The sequence below is a fragment of the Ranitomeya imitator genome, chromosome 1 (assembly GCF_032444005.1).
Source record: "Ranitomeya imitator isolate aRanImi1 chromosome 1, aRanImi1.pri, whole genome shotgun sequence".
NCBI lineage: Eukaryota > Metazoa > Chordata > Amphibia > Anura > Dendrobatidae > Ranitomeya > Ranitomeya imitator.
The window spans coordinates 857,166,961-857,189,749 of NC_091282.1; the positions used below are offsets into that span (position 1 = coordinate 857,166,961).

General features: G+C 43.4%; 1 protein-coding gene across 1 annotated transcript in view; it reads right to left on the reverse strand.

Moving 5' to 3' along the window:
- The window catches only part of LOC138648973 (low-density lipoprotein receptor-like), an 85,347-nt gene that overhangs the window by 53,451 nt on the left and 9,107 nt on the right, over positions 1 to 22,789 (reverse strand). Inside the window, exons 3-6 of the mRNA XM_069739035.1 lie at positions 20,321 to 20,491; positions 18,901 to 19,116; positions 15,936 to 16,171; positions 12,361 to 12,490 (exon numbers count right to left, since the gene is read on the reverse strand). Of these exons, the coding sequence (XP_069595136.1) occupies positions 12,361 to 12,490; positions 15,936 to 16,171; positions 18,901 to 19,116; positions 20,321 to 20,491 (753 nt within the window). The remainder of the gene's footprint in view (positions 1 to 12,360; positions 12,491 to 15,935; positions 16,172 to 18,900; positions 19,117 to 20,320; positions 20,492 to 22,789) is intronic.

Here is a 22,789-nt window from a genome sequence, read left to right on the forward strand (position 1 = left end):
TTTGAAAACTAAATAAAGATCTATTGAACAATCTAATATATAATTGCCTAGAATACTACTTCCTGCAATTTGTGCCAACTTCCGTGGCTTTGTCCGGAGCTAATGTCCGGAGCTAATGTCCGGAGCCAAGTGACGTCAACAGTGTTCAGTGTCTGATTGGTTGCCGCCTGCTGCGAGCGACCAATCAGAAACGTGCCGTACTGTGACACACTCCGCACGCCATTTTGGTGTGATTTTTGAATTTTTACCTCACAGCAAGTTTCTACTGCGTGGAGGCGGGCCCAGTGACGTTGCTCTTCAAGCTCCTGCTGAATTTCGTCAAAAAAATGATACCATTTACCAAAACTATATATATTTAGTTGTGAAGTGGTTCAGTGACATTTTCACACCAATTTTGAACTTTTGTTTGGTGTTTTCTCCATATACTGCCTATTATTTTTGTTCTTTCTTACTATTATTTATTAATTGTATTATTCTTACATTTGAATAAATAAAGTATATATGGATTCTAGACTCCCGATTCTTTAGAATCGGGCTGCCATCTTGTAAAAAATAAAAAAAATTGTGATGTAATTTGTTAAACTTCATTTACATACGTCATTGAAGAATAAGGTTTACAGTTAAAGAAAAAAGAAAAAAAAGAGCTATAGATAGATCTATAGATAAATACCTAGCCCGATGTTTAGTAATAAACAATAAAATGTTACATAAAGAGTTAAATAAAGACAATCTGTTAGGCTGGGGTCACACTTGCAGAAACGCTCACGAGTCTCAAACCTCAATACCAGGCACTGACACCAGCTACATAGAAATGCATGCAGCCGCACATTCAGGTCCCGAGTGCCAGCGGCAGTGCCAGGTATTGATAGAGACTCATGCGAGTTTCTCGCCAGTGTGACCCCAACCTTAAACGCAATATCTGTTAAAAAAAAAAAAAAAAAAAAAATTGCATGGGCTCCCATTCAATTTTCTGCGCCAGAGAGGGAAAGCCAGTGACTAGAGGCCGATGTTTATAGCCTGGGAAGGTGTTAATACCCATGGATCTTCCCAGGCTATGAATATCAGCCTGCAGCTGTATAGCCGTTACTGGCTATTAAAATAGGGGGACCCCAAAGAGCAAAAAAAAAAAAAGCGTGGGGTCCCCTTTAATTTATAGCCAGAAAAGGCTATGCAGACAGCTGCGGGCTGATATTCATAGCCTAGGAATGTACCATGGATATTGCCCCCACCTACAAACACCAGCACACAGCCACCCCAGAAATGGTGCATCTGTAAGATGTGCCAATTCCAGCACTTACTGTAGCCTCTCTTCCCACTGCCCTGTGACATTAAGCCAGCTTATTAATGATGAGGTCTCAAAACATCTATCCGATACTAATCCTATAGTTATTAATGGGTTAAATAAACACATGCAAAATTAAGTATTTTAATGAAAAAACAGTTTTGCCATCTTTATTGTACGCTCATTCCTGCGACGCCCTCATTCTCCTGGAAAATAAAAATAACAGTATACTCCCTGGTCCGTCGCAGTCCATTTTATAAAGAGTGTCCCAAGACGATCTCTCCTATAGAGCTGTCACATCAGGACAGCTCTATAGGCATCCAGTGACACACTGAAAAGGAGACAATGTCTCCTGTAGTATTATCACCGAGGCTTTAATGGCCTTAAACTTTAAAGTGCTGCTGCATGAGAATTTTCCCAACCAGCAGTGCTGCAAGAGACAGTATAAACTCCGCACTCAGCGGCGGAGGGATTCAGTGCAGAAGGATACCTTCAGTCACCATCAGCGGAGCCCCTGGAGAGCCGTCGCATCTACAGATGTGACAGCTCTCCATGGGAGATCGTCGTGGGACACTCATTATATGGATTACTGCAGATCAGGGAGTATATTGTTGGTTTATTATGGGGGTTTTTTGTTTGTTTGTTTTTTTATACAGGTGATCGATTGCTTCAGGCAGTGGTAACTTGAAACTCATGGGCCCCGATGCGAAAGCTCCAACGGGGCCTCCAAATATTTTAAATCATTAATAGCAATAGTCTTTCTATAGGCCAAAGGGACTCTTAAGGGCCCCTAGGCTCCAGGGCCCTGGTGCGATTGCAACCCCTGCACCTGTTGTAGTTACACCCCTGGCTTCAGGGATTAGCTGGTGTTGTGAGTATATGTTGTATGTACTGTATGTGTATATGTGTGTATTTGTTTTTACACACATGAACACAGTAGCCAGATGACAGGACTACTGCTGTCCCATCATCCGGCTACCTGTCACTGTAGCAGACATAGCCGGATGGGACTAGAAGTCCCATTGGATGATACCTGCACACACACACACAGCCCCACACTCAGCCCTGTACACACACACACACACACACACACACATCTTCCCCACCCACAATCTTCACCCTCCTGAGCTGCAGCGTTTCTCTCAGGCACATCTGCAGCAAACCTGCAGATCCTGACACAATGGAAGTCAATGGGTGCAGAAATTCTGTAGATCCGCAAAAAGAATTGACATGCTGCAAAAAAAAAAAAAAAAAAAAAAAAAAAAAAAAAGAATAAAAAAATAAAAAAAAAAATCTGCAATTTCGTGCATTTTTCCCCCCACAGCATGTGCACAACAATTCTCAATTTCACATTGACCAACATTGAATCAAATCCAGTGTAGTGCAAAAGCAATTCCATGCATCCAAAAATGCATCAAAATCTGCAATGTGTGCACATGGCCTTTAAAAAAAAAAAAGAAAAAAAAAAAAAAAGGGTCTTACAGTTTGGGAAAACACAACTTGTCAAGTTTTTTTTTTTTTCTTTTTTTTTTTTTAAACAAAGCCAAACTTCCTTGCTCATGCTCCACAGGGCCAGTTCAGAACCTCACTGCTGCTACTATTAGTCATTAAATCTATACGAACTCAAGCTACCTACACATGTTAAAAATCAATAATTTTTTTATTCAAATTCAACCAGACATGCATATTAAAATTAGATTAAAAAAAAAAGAGGAATGAAAAAGGGTAGTCTGGACCAAAACATGTTGCACCCATGACATGAGGTTGTTGCTTCAGGCAGAACATATTCCCTTGAAAAAGCAGCAATAGAGAAACACGTGTCCGGGCACATTGAGTGGATTGCACACTATACACAATATGGGTAATCATCTATTTCTTGTTATGATCTACCGGCTTAGTTGCACTAGCACTTTATTACATCTATTTCTGCATTTACTGGCAATTGGCTTTAATATAGGGATGTAGTATGATATTGTGGCACCCCTAGGGGTATTTGCCACAAAAACAGTTACTGACACTGGATACAAATACTAAAATAGCAAGACTGCACTACCACCTCCGGCCAGAAGGGGGAGCTCCAGAGACTCCCCTTGATCCATTCTGGTCTGAGAGAAGAAATGGCAGTTGGGCTAAGGAGCTGATAGTGAGAGGTCATACAGCTGAATTTCTAACAGCCCTATGACTGTTTCCAGGCCCAAATCACCGGCCTGAGGAGAAGAGGGATAGAGAAAAAGGACATTGTGAGAACCGGGTAGCATTAATGACTACCCAGAACAGGCGCAAAGACGGATACCGGATCCGTGGCTGTATTCATTACATATAATACAGCAACCGGAAAAACGTGAGGTGATATCAGCTTCACTAGGGCCGGACGCAGCAACAGACACAGAGTTCAGCGGTACTCCCGGAGGGGGTAAGCCGATAAAAGGACTCGGGTTGCCCGTCGAACCAGGACCCGGAGGGGACAGATTGGGCCGGCAGCCAGTTCACATACAGCAGCAGGGCCACACAGAAATTGCGCACAATAAGAGGCGAAGACCCCGGCAGGGTCAAAGTAACTCCGTTCCCATACAGACTCCGGTGACAGGACTGGTTGTAAATCCTTTTATGTTAAAGTAAACTGGTTAAACGTTTCAGTGCCTCAGTCTTTCATTTGGACAATAGCCATCTATCCAGGATCGGGATCGTCACCGCTGGGAGAACCTGCTGCTGATCAAGTAAGTGCCTGTCCCCTCACGATACCCCTTACACTGTGCATTGCCTGAGGCCACAGCACCGGGTCAAGCCACCCGTGACATCCCCCTCAAGAGACAGACCCCATTGGCCGATGCTGGGTATCCCGGTCTCCTGGGCGTCACAATATACTGTGATCTATAGGTCTAGTCGATTATAACATCAATATTATTGTCAATGGCAGCTTTATAATTACCTTGTTTTTGTTACACTTGCACCTCATTTTTAATTACAAAAAGCCGGATTACGTACCGGTAATGCTTTTAATGAGCCACGACAGCACCCACTTTGAGAGAGGGACCCGCCCATAGGAACAGGAAACCTACAGAGATAAAAAGGGCGGTCCCTCTCCTCCTCAGTTGTTTTTCAGAGTACGAGAGGAACCGCCGTTGTTAAAATTAGTGTACATCCTTAATTACAAGTATATCTTATCATATCTATAATCACCCATGCGAATATTTTAGTATTAATAAACATACATATCTACAAGGGTGGGAAGTGACAGGGTGCTGTCGTGGCTCATTAAAAGAGCATTACCGGTACGTAATCCGGCTTTTTACTCTTCACCACGACAGCACCCACTTTGAGAGACTTTCAGAGAACCTTCACCTGGGTGGGATTACCGTACTAAGGACGGCTCTCCCGAATGCCAAGTCAGAGGTGGAAGACAGATCAAGTCTATAGTGTTTATAGAATGTTGAAGGCGACGACCAGGTTGCGGCCTTACATATAAGCTCGATGGAGATGTCTTTATTCTCCGCCCATGAGGATGATACGGCTCGAGCTGAATGCGCCTTTACTCCCTCTGGAGGATCTTTGCCTTTTGACAAGTATGCAAGACAGATGGCATCTTTGATCCATCGAGACAAGGTAGCTTTTGTGACCCCGTAGCCTTTTCGATGACCCTGAAAAGAGACAAACAGAGCCCTACTCTGTCTGTAGGACTGGGTTCTCTCTATGTAGCTCAGGACCGCTCTTTTAACATCCAACATATGTAGCATCTCCTCCTCTGAATTTGTTGGATTATCATAAAAGGAAGGTAGAAAAATTTCTTGGGATCTATGGTATTTTGTAGCTACTTTAGGGAGATCTGAAGGATCGGGTTTGAGAACTACTCTGTCCTGATATATCATTAGGAACGGAGGATCTATGGAAAGAGCTTGGATATCTCCCACTCTTCTGGCAGAGGTCAAGGCTATTAATAAAGCTACCTTGTATGTAATATTTTTTAAAGGGATAGAATGCAAGGGCTCAAAGGGAGGTCCCGTTAAGGCATCTAGGACTAAATTCAAATCCCAGGGAGGCAAACGTGGGACATGTACTGGTGTACATCTTTCACATGCTCTAATAAATCTTTTAATCCATCTATTAGCAGCAATATTAGCACTATAAAGGGCTCCCAGGGCAGATACTTGAACCCTCAAAGTATTGACTGATAACCCCAGCTCATGGCCTTTTTGTAAAAATTCAAGGACAGCATTAATAGGGACTTTGCTGGAAAAAGGTTTTGTATAGAAGTCGAGGAATTTTTTCCATATCCTACTATATATTATAGTTGTAGACTTTTTTCTGCTTAACAGTAGTGTGTTAATTAGCTCTTGAGAGAACCCTCTCGAAGTCAGTATCTGCCTCTCAAGTTCCACGCCGTGAGGTGGAGGCCCTTCACTTGTGGATGGTAGAATGGACCTTGGGAGAGTAGATCTGATGTCATTGGCAGAATCCATGGATCGCAAACGGACATCGCTCGAAGACAGGAGAACCAGGGCCTCTTCGGCCAAAATGGAGCTATCAGAACCACCCTCGATTTTTCTTCTCTTATTTTCTTGACCACCAATGGGATTAGCATCATTGGTGGGAAGGCGTAGGCTAGATCGTAATTCCAAGGATACTGGAGAGAGTCTACTATATCTGGATGATCTGCCAGACTCAGGGAAGCAAACATTGGTACCTGCCTGTTGCTCCTGGTTGCAAACAAGTCTATCTGCGGAAGACCCCATATGTCCACTATGTTTTTGAATATGCGAGGATTGAGGGTCCATTCTCCCTGGCGGAGCATGTGACGACTTAGGAAGTCGGCTCTTAAGTTTTCTATTCCTCTGATATGGACAGCCATGAGAGAAAGGAAATTGGGTTCTGCTAGATCGAATATTTCTGCCGCTGAACACAGACTTCCCGATCGTGTTCCGCCTTGCCGATTTAAATATGCGACGACAGTTGTGTCGTCTGATTGGATCTTGACATGAGAACCACGAAGCTGGGGAAGAAAAAATTTCAAAGCATAATATACTGCATTTAGTTCTTTCCAGTTGGAAGACTGCTGAATCTCTAAAGCATTCCAGCGACCTTGGGCTATATTTTGGTCTAGATGGGCTCCCCACCCTTCTGGGCCTGCGTCAGTAGCGAGTAATTTAGAGGATCTAATTGTCCATGAGACTCCTCTGGACAAATGGTCTTTATTCAACCACCAAAGAAGTGATTGAAGCACGTTATCAGATAAGGTAATTTTTGAATTTAGATGCTCCTGGCAATATGACTGGGCATGGAGTATCTGGTGTTGTAGAGCCCTAGTATGGTATTGGGCCCATTGAACCGCCGGAATGCAGGAGGAGAGTGAACCTAGGAGAGACATGGCCTCTCTAAGAGACATACGAGGACTAGATCTTGCTGTAATGATTTTTGAAATTGATTGATTTTTTGTCTTCTGGTAAGAGACATTTTTGACTTACAGAGTCCAAGAGTAGTCCTAGGAAGGACTGAAGAGTTTCTGGAAGCAGCCTTGATTTTTTGAAGTTTACAATCCAGCCTAGAGCCTGTAACGATGAAATGGTATTAGATAAGCGTTCTTCACACTGAGATGCTGAATTACCAATTATTAGGAAATCGTCCAAATAGGGCACAATCAGCGTGTCCTGATGACGTAGATAGGCCATCACCTCTAGCATGACTTTCGTGAAAATTCGAGGAGCCATAGAAAGGCCGAATGGCATGGACTGGAAGTGACGGACCCGGCCTTGCAGGTTTATCGCCACCCTGAGATATTGTTGGTGGTCTGCATGGATTGGAAGATAATATGCATCCTTTAGATCCAGCCCTGCCATAAAGCACCTAGGAAACAAAAGTTTTATGGTTGATCTTATTGATTCCATCTTAAAGGTATGCCCATGCAAAAAGGAATTTAATTTTCTTAGATTAATTATAGTACGAAAAGTACCATCTGGTTTCGGAACCAGAAATAAAGGGGAATAAAATCCCCTCCCTTTCTGACTGTATGGTACTTCGATGAGAACATTCTTAGCCAAAAGGCTCAGAATTTCTAATTGAAGTGCTTCTTGTTGTTCCGGCGCTCTTAATGTTACTACAAAGTTATCCTGTGGTAATTTACAGAAATCTAGTCTTAGTCCAGTTTTTATTAGACTGAGAATCCACTGATTTGATGTTATCTCTTCCCATTTATGATAAAAAAACTTCAGTCTGCCACCAACTGGTATTTCATTACTGATAGTATCGCCCCCGCCTAGATGTTTCGGGGTTACTATATACGGCACCTTTCGGCTTGGTGTCTTGATTCCCAGCGATCTTTTTGTGGCTCGTATGGCCTCCTCCTGTTAAATGGCCGTCTTCTAAACGCTCTCCTGTAAGAAGGAAGAAACTGTTTAGGGAAGCCTTTCCTTCTCTCTCCAGCTTTGTTAAGTAGGTCATCTAGGACCTTCCCGAACAAGAACTCACCCTGGCATGGGATTGAACATAGTCTAGTTTTTGACTGAGCATCTCCCTTCCATCCTTTGAGCCAAAGGGCACGCCGAGCTGCATTGACCAGACCTGCTGACCTCGCTGCTAAACGGAGGGAGTCCGCTGAAGCGTCAGCTAAGAATGCCGTGGCACTTTTAATCAGTGGCAAAGCTTGGAGGATTTTATCTCTTGAGACCTTGCCTCTTACTTGTTGCTCCAGTTGGTCTACCCAGACTAATAGGGACCTGGCTGTGCACGTGCCTGATATGGCCGGTTTGAAAGCTCCTGTATTCGTCTCCCAGGATCTTTTCAGGAGAGCCTCTGTTTTGCGGTCTAAGGGATCTAGCAAGATTCCTGCATCTTCCACAGGAAGAGATGACTGTTTCGAGGTGGATGCCACAGCTGCATCCACTTTTGGGACTTTAGACCATACTGCTAAGTCCTCATCGCTAAAGGGGTAACGCCTCTTAGAAGAGGACGGGAGAAACCCCTTCCCCTGTTTGTCCCACTCTTTCTTTACCAGGTCCTTGATGGCAGAAACTACTGGAAACGCTAGTCTTTTTTTATGACCCAGACCTGCAAACATAATATCTTCAGCAGATTTGACTCCTTTAGCGTCTGGGCACCCCATAGTATTTCTGTTTTTTTATGGACCCTGATCCCAGAGACTGTATTTCTTGCCGTATTATGGCTCTAATACTTGTGGCTGTAACAGCCGCCTCATCCTGTAAGGTCTGACTTATACAGGACTGACACAGCCTCTTAGGATATGTGTCCGGCAAGGGCTGCGTGCACAAAGCACACTCTTTATGTTTAGATTTATTGGTCTTCTTAGCCTAGGGGAGATCAGAGAAGAAAGGAATCAGCTTATAGGTAGAGGCATCGACTCAGGCAAGAGGCGCTTATCTCAGTAGTTTGCTGCAGCGTGGTCTATATTGTGTCTGCGCTGCAGACAATCAAACAGACGCAGAGCCCCAGTACTGGACCAGGAGAGTATAAGTTCGTCTTTCCAAAAAGAAAACTGCAACCAAGGGTTTCCAAAACAAGAAAACCATTAAGGCCATGTTCACACCATCCTTTTTTTAATGCGGAACTGCCGCGATTTTCCCGCTGCGGGTCCGCAGCCGTTTTCCATGCAGGGTACATTACAATGTACCCTATGGAAAACAGGAACTGCTGTGCCCACATTGCGGAAAATCGCAAAAAAAGCTGCGCTGAATAGCCGCGGTAAAAAAGAAGTACCATGTCACTTCTTTTTGCGGAACTGCAGCGGTTCTGCACCCATAGACCTCCATTGTGAGGTCAAACCCGCAGATGAAAAAAATATCTGCGGGTTTTCTGCGGTTTGTGGTGCAGAACCGCTGCAGTGTGGCTGCCCCCCCGTGCCCCAATCCCACCCCCCCCCCATGCTCCGATGCCACCCCCCGTGCTCAGACGCCCCCCCCCCCCGTGCCCTCATCTCCCCCCCTTATACTTACCCGGCCTCCCGGTGTCCGTCCGGCTTCTCTTCTTGCAAAATGGCAGGCGCATGCGCAGTGCGCCCGCCGAATCTGCCGGCCGGCCGATTTGTTCCAAAGTGCATTTTGATCACTGAGATATAACCTCTCAGTGATCAAAATAAAAAAAATAGTAAATGACCCCCCCCCCCCCCCCCCCTTTGTCACCCCCATAGGTAGGGACAACAACAAAATAAAGAATTTTTTTTCGGGTAGGGTTAGGGGTAGGGTTCGGGTATTTTCAGCCATTTTAACCCTAAAAAAAAAAACTTCCTAGAAAACACAGACTCTGCATAGAAAACTGCATAAAAATAACGCACCAAAAAAACGCATCAAAAAAACGCACCAAAAAAGGCACCAAAAAAAGGACCTGCGTTTTCTGCCAAGAGCTGCGGTTTTTAGTGCAGAAAAAACAGCAGGGAAATCAGGAACGTGTGAACATAGCCTAATTGTATGGGAACGAGTTTTTTTTTCTTTTTTTAACCTTCTGTATAAAAATTAAAAAAAATTGAAACAAGACATATGGAAATGCAGGGTGTATTCCTCCCCCCTCCTACCCATTTTCCAGAACACCATATGGTAAAATGGATGGGGTCATGCAGAAGTACAAGTATTCTCACAAACAAGCCCTCACTTTGCTTTGTCAGTGGGAAATAAAGTTACAGCTCTTTGAAGAGGGAGGAAAATAATTAGGGTGCAAAAATGAAAATTTCCTCAATTAACGGGTTAACAGCTTAAAATAGAGAAAAACTGATGAAAGTTATTTCTCGAGAATAATAGTTAAAATTATGAAGCATTTTAAAAATGATGATTTTTTCATTATGTTTATGGGCTAGGTTACCAGCCACCTCTGCAGTCTAGAAGAGCACGCTAAGTATTTACATACTCAGAGGACTGAACGGGCCTAAAGATGGCTGGATCACATGATCTGTCCAGCTTTAGTGTCCACATGTCCTGCCATGCTGCAGCATTAGAGTGCCATCATACTGCAAACTTGAAGCAAACTGGTCATCAGGATATTGCCAAGTAAAGCCAGTGTCAGGTCGGCGCCATTATCCGGAGTAAAAGGATACCTCAGTTGATGAAATCCGTCTTGTGGTTTAGTTAAAACTAAAGATGGTTGTTTAACTAAAGACTAAAGATTAATAATGATCTGCTCGTGCTTCGGGCGGCCTTCATGTGGTGCTCCACGTAGGTATTCATCAGTATGATTTAGGACAGATCACCGATCCTTCAGTGATCTGCCCACAATTTTACATACTGCATATCATTGTGGGCTTAGAATTTTTTTTTCTCTACATTGAGCAAAATGATAGATGCAAGCAGCCATATAGCTCCTGCCCAAAATTTGGCTGGATGCAAGTTTTCCTAAGCCCACAATATTATACGCATTATGTAAGATAGGGGGCAGATCACTGAGGGATCAGTTACTTGTCATATGCTATAAGGATGAATATGTAAGCAGAGCACCACAAGCCACCCCGAAGCACTGAAAACTACAAAGAATAAACCACCACAAGATGGATTTAATCAACCCAGGTATTTTATTCAGTATAACTGCATCAACCCGAGTGTAGCTTAAAGCGAACTGGTCAGCATTTTGTTCAGTAAACTATTACTACGCAGGAGCACACTGCACCAACAAATGGGAAGCCAGGATGCATATGGAGCGCCCCCAGACGCAGGGCCGCGGGTTACTCGATACCGGTCCTCTGCTGGCTCAGTTCTGGGGATGTCACGGTGGCTGGACCCGGTCTGTGACCCTGCTAAGGGGCGTCCAACGAAAGGTGATAGGAGTCTGTCAAGGTTTTGTGACGCCACCTGTGGTATTCGGTTAGGGTGACCGACGCTGCTTGGGGTCCACTGGGGTGATGTGATGGCAGCTAGATGGTAAACCTTCCCACAGGTGAAGTATGTCCCCAGGGCTTCCCAGTAAGGTAAATGGTGATGGTGTGAGGTGCTGACAATAACGAGGATACAGGGTTGCAGTCTCTTTACTGAAGACTTCAGGATCCTCAATCCAGAGCACAGTTAACAAGGCTGTCTGCGACCGGCCGGTCCGAAGGCACATCCAGAGTTCTCTTTGCAAGTGGAAATCAGTGCCTACCACTAGCGCCTGTGTGTTGTAGTGCTTCCCTGCTGAGCATTCAGGATAGTCCTCACAACTTCTATTCTCGTTCTTTCTAATTCGTTCCAGTTCTCCGTCCCCCAGGTATGTTATGGCTAGGACGTACCCATTTGACGGGTAGGCTCGGAGTTCTTCCGGGACCCTAGAGATGCCCCTCTACACGCGTTGCCCCCTATGTCTGCTTAGGAGATGTAAGGTAGACAGCCAACCTATAATTAACTGTCCTGCGGAGTTTGAAGTAAGGCATAGAGTGCTACTTCCTCGGTCTTCCGGCCACGCGCCTCAGTCGGATGTTGCCGCTCTCCGGGCACGACTCCTACTGGCTCTTTGTGCTTGATCTCGTTTCTCACTGTCCACAATATCCTTCGCTTCGTGTCTTTCTTAGGATACCGCCGCGGGGTGTGCAGGTGCGGTTCCGTAACGTTCTTTTCTCGTCGCTAGGTACCTGCCAGGTTCCCACGCCTGACAGGGCCCCCCCTGAATCTTCTCCCTGCAACACCCCCTGCCACGGGATGTTGCCTGAATCCAACCCAGTCAGCTTCTGGCTAACTTCCTATCCAACCCCTAGTTTTACCAGTGTGAGGAATGGCCTAATAAATAAAACCTTTTTCTCCCCCTAGTGGCCGGAGTGTGAAGTGTAATGTGTGCTGGCGATACCTGGTCAGAAGAACTCCTTTAGTGCCATCAGACGTACCATCACTCCCCTTAGTGGCAGAGCGACGTTACTGCAACAACCAGATTTCTGGGGTGCTGCACATAGAAGCAGTGGGCTCCTGAAGATAATATTGTGGCTCGGTGTCTAGGGCAGCAAGAGGTTAGTCATGTTCTGCTAAACACATATCTATATATATAAAACCTCTGGGAAAATATTTTTCCTTTTTACATAGGTCTTTGGCACAACCCAATATATCAACCTCTTGATAGTTTTAGAAACAATTTTATACTTTACACAAAAAAAAACAGTCACTATTTTGTTGCACAAAACAACTTACATCCAACTTCATCGCTGCCATCTTCACAGTCCTTTTTTCCATCACATTTCCAAAAAGATGGGATACATTGCTTTTCACCAGCACAAGACCATTGTTGCTTTTCACAAGGTACCTTCTCTAAATGACAGTCCTGAAGACAGAATTAAAGATTACATATATTGAAGGCAGCTCACCATCAGCTATCAACCAGTATTCCACGCACATAGTGGCAGAAAAAGTGCAACAATGCCGAGAGTCACCTACAGATATGAAGACCCCAGGGGCATCGAAACACTGAAAAACTGGATTACTTATCGCTTGTGAGTGCAGGCGACATTTAGGCCCAGCAACGAGCCACTCTAAAGCTTGGGAAAGGCTCATTGTGTGCGATGTTTCGGCTCAACACAGTAATAAATCCACACTTAATTTTTCCAAGATCTTTGTGCTGTGGTCTTTCAAGATCTAGTGAATACACAGTACATATTTAAACACATTGCCACATATCTATTTTTCAGTTACCACTTATATTAACTATTAATCTGTGAAACAGCCCATCTCAACAGCAGGTCAAAGTGGGAACAGTCATTGGTTTTAATAAGTCTCGCATATTTAATTTCTTGCAGAAAAAAAAAAAACACTTATGAAAGTGTATAAAATTCTTGTTCTTTATTCTGATCCAGTCGATTGACAGGATCAGGTTTTGAAAATTTGCTTTGGTAAGGAGGAAGAACAGGAGAGGACAGGACTGATTGACTGAGCAAGCTGGAGAAGGGAGGAGGAGACCTTAACAGAACATGAGGGTTGCCGCCATTACTAGAGGAGACCGCAGTGATCCAGAAAGAGCAGTGTGCCGAGTCCGACTGATCGTCGGAAACAATGAAAACCCTATATTAAGGGTCACCAATCTAACCCAAGAAGAGGTGCGAAACCGGCTAAATAAGATTAAAATAGATAAATCTCCGGGTCCGGATGGCATACACCCACGAGTACTAAGAGAACTAAGTAATGTAATAGATAAACCATTATTTCTTATTTTTAGTGACTCTATAGCGACAGGGTCTGTTCCGCAGGACTGGCGCATAGCAAATGTGGTGCCAATATTCAAAAAGGGCTCTAAAAGTGAACCTGGAAATTATAGGCCAGTAAGTCTAACCTCTATTGTTGGTAAAATATTTGAAGGGTTTCTGAGGGATGTTATTCTGGATTATCTCAATGAGAATAACTGTTTAACTCCATATCAGCATGGGTTTATGAGAAATCGCTCCTGTCAAACCAATCTAATCAGTTTTTATGAAGAGGTAAGCTATAGACTGGACCACGGTGAGTCATTGGACGTGGTATATCTCGATTTTTCCAAAGCGTTTGATACCGTGCCGCACAAGAGGTTGGTACACAAAATGAGAATGCTTGGTCTGGGGGAAAATGTGTGTAAATGGGTTAGTAACTGGCTTAGTGATAGAAAGCAGAGGGTGGTTATAAATGGTATAGTCTCTAACTGGGTCGCTGTGACCAGTGGGGTACCGCAGGGGTCAGTATTGGGACCTGTTCTCTTCAACATATTCATTAATGATCTGGTAGAAGGTTTACACAGTAAAATATCGATATTTGCAGATGATACAAAACTATGTAAAGCAGTTAATACAAGAGAAGATAGTATTCTGCTACAGATGGATCTGGATAAGTTGGAAACTTGGGCTGAAAGGTGGCAGATGAGGTTTAACAATGATAAATGTAAGGTTATACACATGGGAAGAGGGAATCAATATCACCATTACACACTGAACGGGAAACCACTGGGTAAATCTGACAGGGAGAAGGACTTGGGGATCCTAGTTAATGATAAACTTACCTGGAGCAGCCAGTGCCAGGCAGCAGCTGCCAAGGCAAACAGGATCATGGGGTGCATTAAAAGAGGTCTGGATACACATGATGAGAGCATTATACTGCCTCTGTACAAATCCCTAGTTAGACCGCACATGGAGTACTGTGTCCAGTTTTGGGCACCGGTGCTCAGGAAGGATATAATGGAACTAGAGAGAGTACAAAGGAGGGCAACAAAATTAATAAAGGGGATGGGAGAACTACAATACCCAGATAGATTAGCGAAATTAGGATTATTTAGTCTAGAAAAAAGACGACTGAGGGGCGATCTAATAACCATGTATAAGTATATAAGGGGACAATACAAATATCTCGCTGAGGATCTGTTTATACCAAGGAAGGTGACGGGCACAAGGGGGCATTCTTTGCGTCTGGAGGAGAGAAGGTTTTTCCACCAACATAGAAGAGGATTCTTTACTGTTAGGGCAGTGAGAATCTGGAATTGCTTGCCTGAGGAGGTGGTGATGGCGAACTCAGTCGAGGGGTTCAAGAGAGACCTGGATGTCTTACTGGAGCAGAACAATATTGTATCATACAATTATTAGGTTCTGTAGAAGGACGTAGATCTGGGTATTTATTATGATGGAATATAGGCTGAACTGGATGGACAAATGTCTTTTTTCGGCCTTACTAACTATGTTACTATGTTACTATGTTTTGCAGCTCCATGTGAGGACAGAGCTTTGGAGCTGCACCACTACATTCCGGGCAAGCTGCCCATCTCCTCCTGGCGTCCCATGAAGAAAAACTGCCTTGCACCCCTAAGCAACTGAATCCTGCAGTTCATGGCTGGAACCCTGTGTGACTGCCGAACTGCCTCATTGAGGGCATAGCTTGCTGGGACTTTTATAATTGACCCCAGTGAGACCACAAGAGCCATCTATAAGGGAACATTGTTGGGACTTGTAGTTTAACATAGTTCTAATTGAACCAGCCGTTGAGGGACATCTTGCTCCTATGGCTTTACATGCACTAGCAGACTTCCATCACACCATCACCCGCAGCAGCCATTTCAACACTGAATTGTGTTTTTTCCATTGCTTCAGCCAAAGTGGAAGTATTCAGGTTAATCGCAAAGCCCTATATTGCTTTTGTACTTGTAGATAGCAAGTAACAATAGGTCACTATTTCTCCACTATATAAATAAATATGTTAAACTGTCCCAACCTCCTCTTGTGATTGTATACAGAATGTTGATAGGAGTCAACCCCTGGTTGAAGTGGAAGACCCTCCGGCATCCCATTACCGCTCCCGATAAGATTTGGGTGGAAGCACTGTGCTATATTGGAGGTGAGACCTACCAAACACCCTGCCCATGGACTTCTGGATGCCAGTTTTGTCCAAAGGAAGGAGTGTGATTCGGTCCATTAGCAGTCACGGCTGCAGGGCTCGTGTGACATAACGTCATGCAGGCCGCGGGAGCCAGAAGACCTTGCACTGATGTGAGGATGATGCCGATGCCAAAAAAAAAAAAGGTTTTTTCATTCCATGTTAAGGAAAATTGTAATGCAAGAGTGATTGTCCGAGAAGTGGATGTCCCCTTTAACAGTTAATCATTTATTGTACTGTATTAAATATGCAACACTGAAAGGCCATCTGCTATAAAATGCACACAAAGGAAGGTTTCAACTCCTTTCACTTGCATTGTAATGTGGGTTCAGTGCACAAGGAAAGACTGAAGCAGTGTGAGGGTTTAGTATATCGTCTATTTTTACCTTTTCATCACTTCCATCCTTACAGTCTTTGGTATCATCGCATTTCCATTCTTTTAAGATACATTCACCACTTTGACACCTGAAATCCCCATTTTGACAATGTGCAGGTTTAGAGATTATGCAGTTTAGTTCATCTGAGTGATCATCACAATCGTTGTCTCCATCACAGTGCATACTGTAGGGAACACATTGTCCACTTGTACATTGGAACTTGCCCCTGCTACACTCCTTAGGCACTGGAAGTAAAATCAGATTATGGTCATATATTTACCCTCAAATGAAGCTTACTGTTGCCTGTGAGGTTTTAGGTCCAAACCTCTGCTGAATTTCCCAGAATATATCACACAAACTGTATAACAGCTGAAGTCTTATGCAGGTATGGAAAAATGGTGCAAAGTAAAAAAAAGTCTAACAAAAACTGTTTACATTTTAATTGGAAAATAAACTAAGTGAATGAACAAAAGAAATGTAAATCAATATTTGAGTTACGCCCATCCCCATTGCCTTCATAACATGAGAGCATCAATTCTTCTTGTCACCGTTGCACTCAGTTTTTGAAGGAACTTGGCCGGTTGGTAGTTTTAGCTACAGATCTTCTGTGGATGTAGGTTTCTGCAAACACTTCTGCATCTTTATACAAACCCAAATGGATTCAAGGTTCGTTCAGAGCTCTAGAGCCCATAGAAAAATCACTTCCAGGACTCCTGGTTCTTTAAGCCAAGAATAATTCTTAAAGACATTTTTTGGCGTTGCTGTCCTGCTGAATAAATTAAAATCAGGATTGTACATGGTTTGCTCCTATTTAATGAATGAAGTATATGCATTTACATGCATTTCCTAGCATTAACCATTAATCTTTGCCAAAATGCCATTAGCAACCCCAAATTTGCACGCAATCCAAGTCATGCTTCCTCTTTTTACAGCAGACTTGCCCTTCTACGACAAATTTTCTGTTACAGACAAATATCAAGTTTTGACTCAGTCCAGTGCACCTCTTCACAAAAGTCACTTTGTTGGCCTGGACATTTGTTTCATGTTAAAGGTTTTTGGTCACAACTTTTCAACGACCACTTCTGACCAGATTTCTACAGAGAAGATAGGTGCAGCTTGGTCCCACTTATAGCATTAATGGTCATCTTCATATAGAGATTGCCAAACCAGCGCATCCATCATCCTTAATATTGCCCATTCTTAGAGCCAATGTAAGGAGAACACCCGGATCAGGCATACCTACTCCGTGACGGATCTGGAACTATCAGGGCTGTCACCCAGGTTGCACAGGGGAAAGCATAAGACCCCGAACTGACCTTTGCACTTGGGTGTAGGGGGCACAGCCAACTTAAAAGAGCTGCAGAGTGTGGGAAGTCAGAGCGAAAACGCACAGGAGGGCAATGTCAGGGCTCCTACTGTTGGACAAAGCAGGCCACAGTAACACTGGTCTGAGAGCTGTAACCAGACACTGCCGACAAAGACGTATTTGGCCTCGTGTGACAGCATTGACCATGAGTGACAAGTCCTGCAGTCAGGACATTGACACGTGCACGTATCATCGGGGAAGTTGCCGTGAGTGGTTTCTCTTTACACCTGCTTTCAACCAATTATTATCACTGGACTAACAAGGCAAAGGACAGTGTTCTTTCCTGCTCACCGCTCCTAGACCCCGCCGATCGGACAACAAGGATTCCCTGCTGCCGCCAGGATCCAGTACGCCATCTCCTCCAGGACTACACTGGACCCCTTATGCACCAAAGTCTTGGTGCCAACAATCACCACTCAAACTGCGTTCTGAAGTCGGACTGATAAGTTTTGCCATTCTTGAGCTTTCCATCTTATACCCTACACCCATCTACCCAGAGTTCCAAACCACTTGTTCAATTATGCAGTTTTCCATTTTTTCCTCCGAGTAGATATGTTAAAGTAAACCCCACGTTAACCCTTGCTCTGCCTCCAACACCAACAGCACCCAATTAGTTCAATCTTTGGGTCATTGGATGCAAACTCATTTTGCAGCAGGACAATGTTATCAAGTGCTATTTTCAGCATGAAGAACCAGGAGTCCTGGAAGGGCAGATATGGCCCCTACAGAGCCATGTTCTTAACAGTTTGTTTGTAATTACATGATGAGAGAAAGGATTGCGAGAGTCTACATCCACAAAATAAGGAAAATAATCGCCATCACAGGGAATGCGACCGCAACTATGGATAGAGTCCATCAGGTGAACTACCAGTTAAAAACCATTGTGGATTAGAGAGCCACTGGCTTCCTTTCCCACACTTCAGTCACAGGCCAATCAGAAGCCTGTTAAAAAAACAAAAAAACGACAACTTGAACAAAATAGTCAATGGATAACAAGAGTCATTCCATACAACAATCAGAAGCCTGCAACTGCAGAGAATGGCAACATGCTTTGCAGCTTCGGGTCTCCAATGAGCCTGAAGCTGTACAGCAAGTATGGGGCAGGTACTGGTCCAGCAGAAGGTGAAAGAACAACCTGCTTAGCATGGGAGTGGGTTCAGTTGAGATTTTTTAACTAGTGCAAGCATTAGTACTCCATAAGGTCCACATTATGAGGATATTGTTAATGCATGGGGCCTATTATGTTATCTGAGGCTAAGAGGTACATCACAAGTGTGGGGGAAATTCAATTGTAATCATATACAAAAGGCAATAAGCATTACATTTATTGGGAACACTGCTGTATATAATTTTATTTGGGGATATACTGTTACTGGAGGACAAGGAGGGGGCATCATTACAGTACAAATGGGGGGTGGAAAGGGTGCTCTGCAAATGGTCAGCTGTAGATATTACATTTTGCGCAGATGAGTAGTGGATGTACAGTCAAAGCAAGAGAAGACCACTTTAGTTGGAGGATTTGTGGATTATTACTCTGGAGTTAACTGTACGGTATATACTGAGAGTTTGCATACATTGGATGGAAGTTAAAAAAATAAATAAGCTTACCACAGACTTGCTCATCTGTCTCATCAAAGCAGTCTTGTTTTCCATCACATATAAAGCTCTGAGGAATACAACGAGTGTTTCTATCACAGCGCATGGCACAGGTCTCTGAGGGACTCCAGCATTTCTCCTCATCAGAGCCATCAAGGCAGTGGCGCACACCATCGCAGTGATACCGATCTTCAATACATTTGTTACCGGTTATACATTGAAACAATCCTAAAAAAATAAAATATGAGCACAAATCTTTAACAGACCTTTCTGTCTTATCCGTGATTGGTATATTCTTCAAATATGGCCAAGCATCATTTCTTCTATTTGTGACAGCCATATGGTCTAGCAACACTGACGTGCATAGCCGCTTTACAATTTGTAAGACCAAGGTCTTACTGAGCGATATGTGCAAGCAGGCTTGGGCTGGTCCACAGGAGAATCCTCTGGTGGGCCGCTGTGCAGGAGTGGGCCACCACCCTCTTATATGAGCAGTAATTGACACAATATACTTGAATCCCTATGTACAGACCAAAGCAGCATCTTACTCATTTATTAAACTACCCAGTTCATTATTATATAAATTTGTGATTGACAATAGTCACATTTGCATGTAGGTGAAAAGTAGTGCCCTGGAGTTGGATACGGGTTGGCCCTTGACACTCCAGTCCAACACTGCACGGATCATGCTTTACTTTGAGTTAGAGTTTTTGTAAACTGCTCATGGACCATCCAAATGCCACTATTCTAGACCTTTTTAGGCAATGCTTCCACATTGAGCTTTTAATGCACTTGACTATGCAAAATTTTCTGTATTACCCGCATTTCTTCATTGCATTTATCGCTGTGGTTTTTGTGTGTTCGTGTCATGTGAAACAAAACAGCTGTATTATTAATACTGCCTGTTATTTGGCCATTAGGAACCACTACATACAGTCATGTGCGGATTACATTTTTTTTTGTACCTGCAGATTATCTGCAACAAATGCAAGTCTATGGAGAAAATCTGCAGATAAAACTCCACATAACCAAGAGAAATTGTAATTTTGCAGCTCTGAAACACCCCACAGGTCAGTTTATGCTGAGTAAAGAAAGCACCTGGGCATCAGATTTCTATAAATCCCATCCACTCTGCTGAGATTGCAAGACTGGGTTGATGCAGCAAACAAACAAACAGCATCAAATTGAAAAACTCATGGACACAGCCTGTCAATTTAATGACCTTATATTAAAATCTTCTATTCGATTGATGCAATTTAGTTCCAATTGTTGCATTGTAGTTCTAAAGCTAGTGTTCAAAAATATTGTAAAAAACAAAAATAATCAAACTTTGTACTGTGTTTTGATAAGTATGCATAGATTGGAAAATACTGGGTATTAATGTATATAGCAAAATAAGCTTTAATAAAAAACTTCCCCAAGCATCTGTTACCTGCTTTGTTACAATAGCTTCTGCAATTTTGCTCATCAGATCCATCGAAGCAATCTTCTTCACCATCACAAATAAATTCTACAGCCACACACTCTTTTCCATCCCGACATGGAACAAATGCACGTTGACAAGTCAAGGTCTCTGAGGGTTTTTCTTTTAAAGCATTTTCACCTGCCATGCACATGTCAAATTAAAAGAAAAAAAAAAAATTAACCTTCTAACATGCAAGTTTGCCATCTGTTGGTTATGTTGTTTTTGTATAAGTGGACAGTTCTATTCCCACTGCATTTTTGGCCATAAAGCTCTATAGACATGTTAATTTAGTGACTAGTGATGGGTGAGAACTAAAATGCTCCGGTGCTCGTTGCTCAGGTTGAGCAAATTTGAATACTCGGCCAGAACAACGAGTCCAATGTAAGTCTATGGGAAACCCGAGTATTTTTACCACGATCCCCGCGGGGGTCCTTTTAAGGTCTACAAACGTCTGAAAATGATGGAAACACTGCTCAAATGACACAGGGACATCATGGGGATCGCCCCTGGAAGCATTCCTGACTCCTAGTTCACAGCCTTAATTTTTTCCGAGATTCATGCCATTTTTCCCGGTGCCACAAAAAACAAACATGAAAACGAAACCAAAACAGGGTTTTGCTTAGAAATATGTCAAGGTACATCCTTTGCAGGTTAATGACTTGCCTGTAAGGCCAAATATTTAACTCCAGACCGAAAATTTCCTCTCCCACTTAGGCTTAGTTCAGACGCTGCGTTGTTGAAGCGTTTTTCAACTTTAACATTGCTTTCAACCACTTCAAATGCATTCACTGGGAAATGTCATTGTAACATTTAACACCCCTAGCTGACCATGTGGTGTGTGACACATAAGCAGACCCATCTTGTTTCATTTATGAAGGAGGGAGGGACTCTTAAAAAATCACAGAGCCTATTTTTACTGGTGCATCAGGCAGCATTAATCTTCTTAAAGGGCCATTGTGAAACAGTGTGTCTCCTAAGCTGTTGTAGCCTATGCTGTGAGTGGATGGGCTGCCAAGAATTATGACGCACCACAATACCCCTGTCATAAGATGTCCAGGGGGTTTACTCCTGAAAAAGTGTTGCATTGAATTCAAGGCCTGCCCTGCTACCAATTCATATGCACCCCATTAGGCCTTGGAACCCACATACTCGATGGACCCAGGAAAATTCACTCATTTTTTAATGGTATGATGGTTCCCTCTTTGCCAAATTCTCCTGTAAATTGTGCAATTTTAACACTTAAGGTACAGTCACACTCAGCAACTTTGCAACGAGAACGACCGACAACGATCCGTGGCGTTGCAGCGTCCTGGATAGCGATCTCGTGTTTGACATGCAGCAGCGATCTGGAACCCGCTGTGCCATCGCTGGTCGGAGCTAGAAGTCCAGAACTTTATTTTGTCATCAGGTCGGCATGTATCGTCATGTTTGACATCAAAAGCAACGATGCCAGCAACGTTTTACATGGAGCCAACAACCAGCGAGAACGATAAGCGAGTCGCAGTTACGTCACTGGATCGCTCCTGCATCGTTCTGGAGTTGCTGTGTTTGACGTCTCTACAGCGACCTAAACAGCGACGCTCCAGCGATCGGCTCGTTGTCTATATCGCTGCAGCGTCGCCGAGTGTGACGGTACCTTAAGGCTCAGATATGGCTTTAAAAAAGGCAAATAATTGCAAAACAAGGCATTTTTATTGCAAACTACAAAATTCAAGGAATAGTATGATTGAATAGTGTGAGTGTGTACACTTTTGTATGTGTTAACATACACAGGTTAATAAGTACATATAAGGATTAAATATAGTGATTAGGTATATATGAAGATTAACTACATACAGTATAGTTAGATCACCACCAAGAGGCTTTTAAACATCATCCGTTTGGAATATCGGAGAAGCAACACCAAGACAGAACCCCTGGGAGATTACCTACACTGCATGTGTGTCCCCAATTTTGCAGGTATCAGCACACTGTACATGTACCGGTACCCCAGTTTTGGCATCGGTCTTTGTCATGTTTCCCTGGTCATATAGTGAATAACACTATGTAGTAACTCGTTTCACCCACACCTTCAAGTGGCCACTTTTCAAGGTTGGATGAAACATATCATGGAGTCAGACGAGGGGCCATAAACCCCTAGAAAATAAAAGCCACAAGGATTTACATCAAACCACCACCAGCATAGTTTCAGTAAACCTTAATGTTTTACAGTGACAAACAGCAGACAGAGGCTTAGAACCGTTTGTGAAGTGAACAAACATTTATCAAGATTGTGTCAATATGAGCATTGTCTGTCACATCTCTAAATGTTTAACAAGAAATGCAGCTATGTGATTGAAATACTGTATACTGAATGCATTCAGACAATCTTGTTTACAAATCGCCATTTGTATATTCTCCAGTTGTGGCAGACAAGGTTAAGGCTCGCTAGCTGAG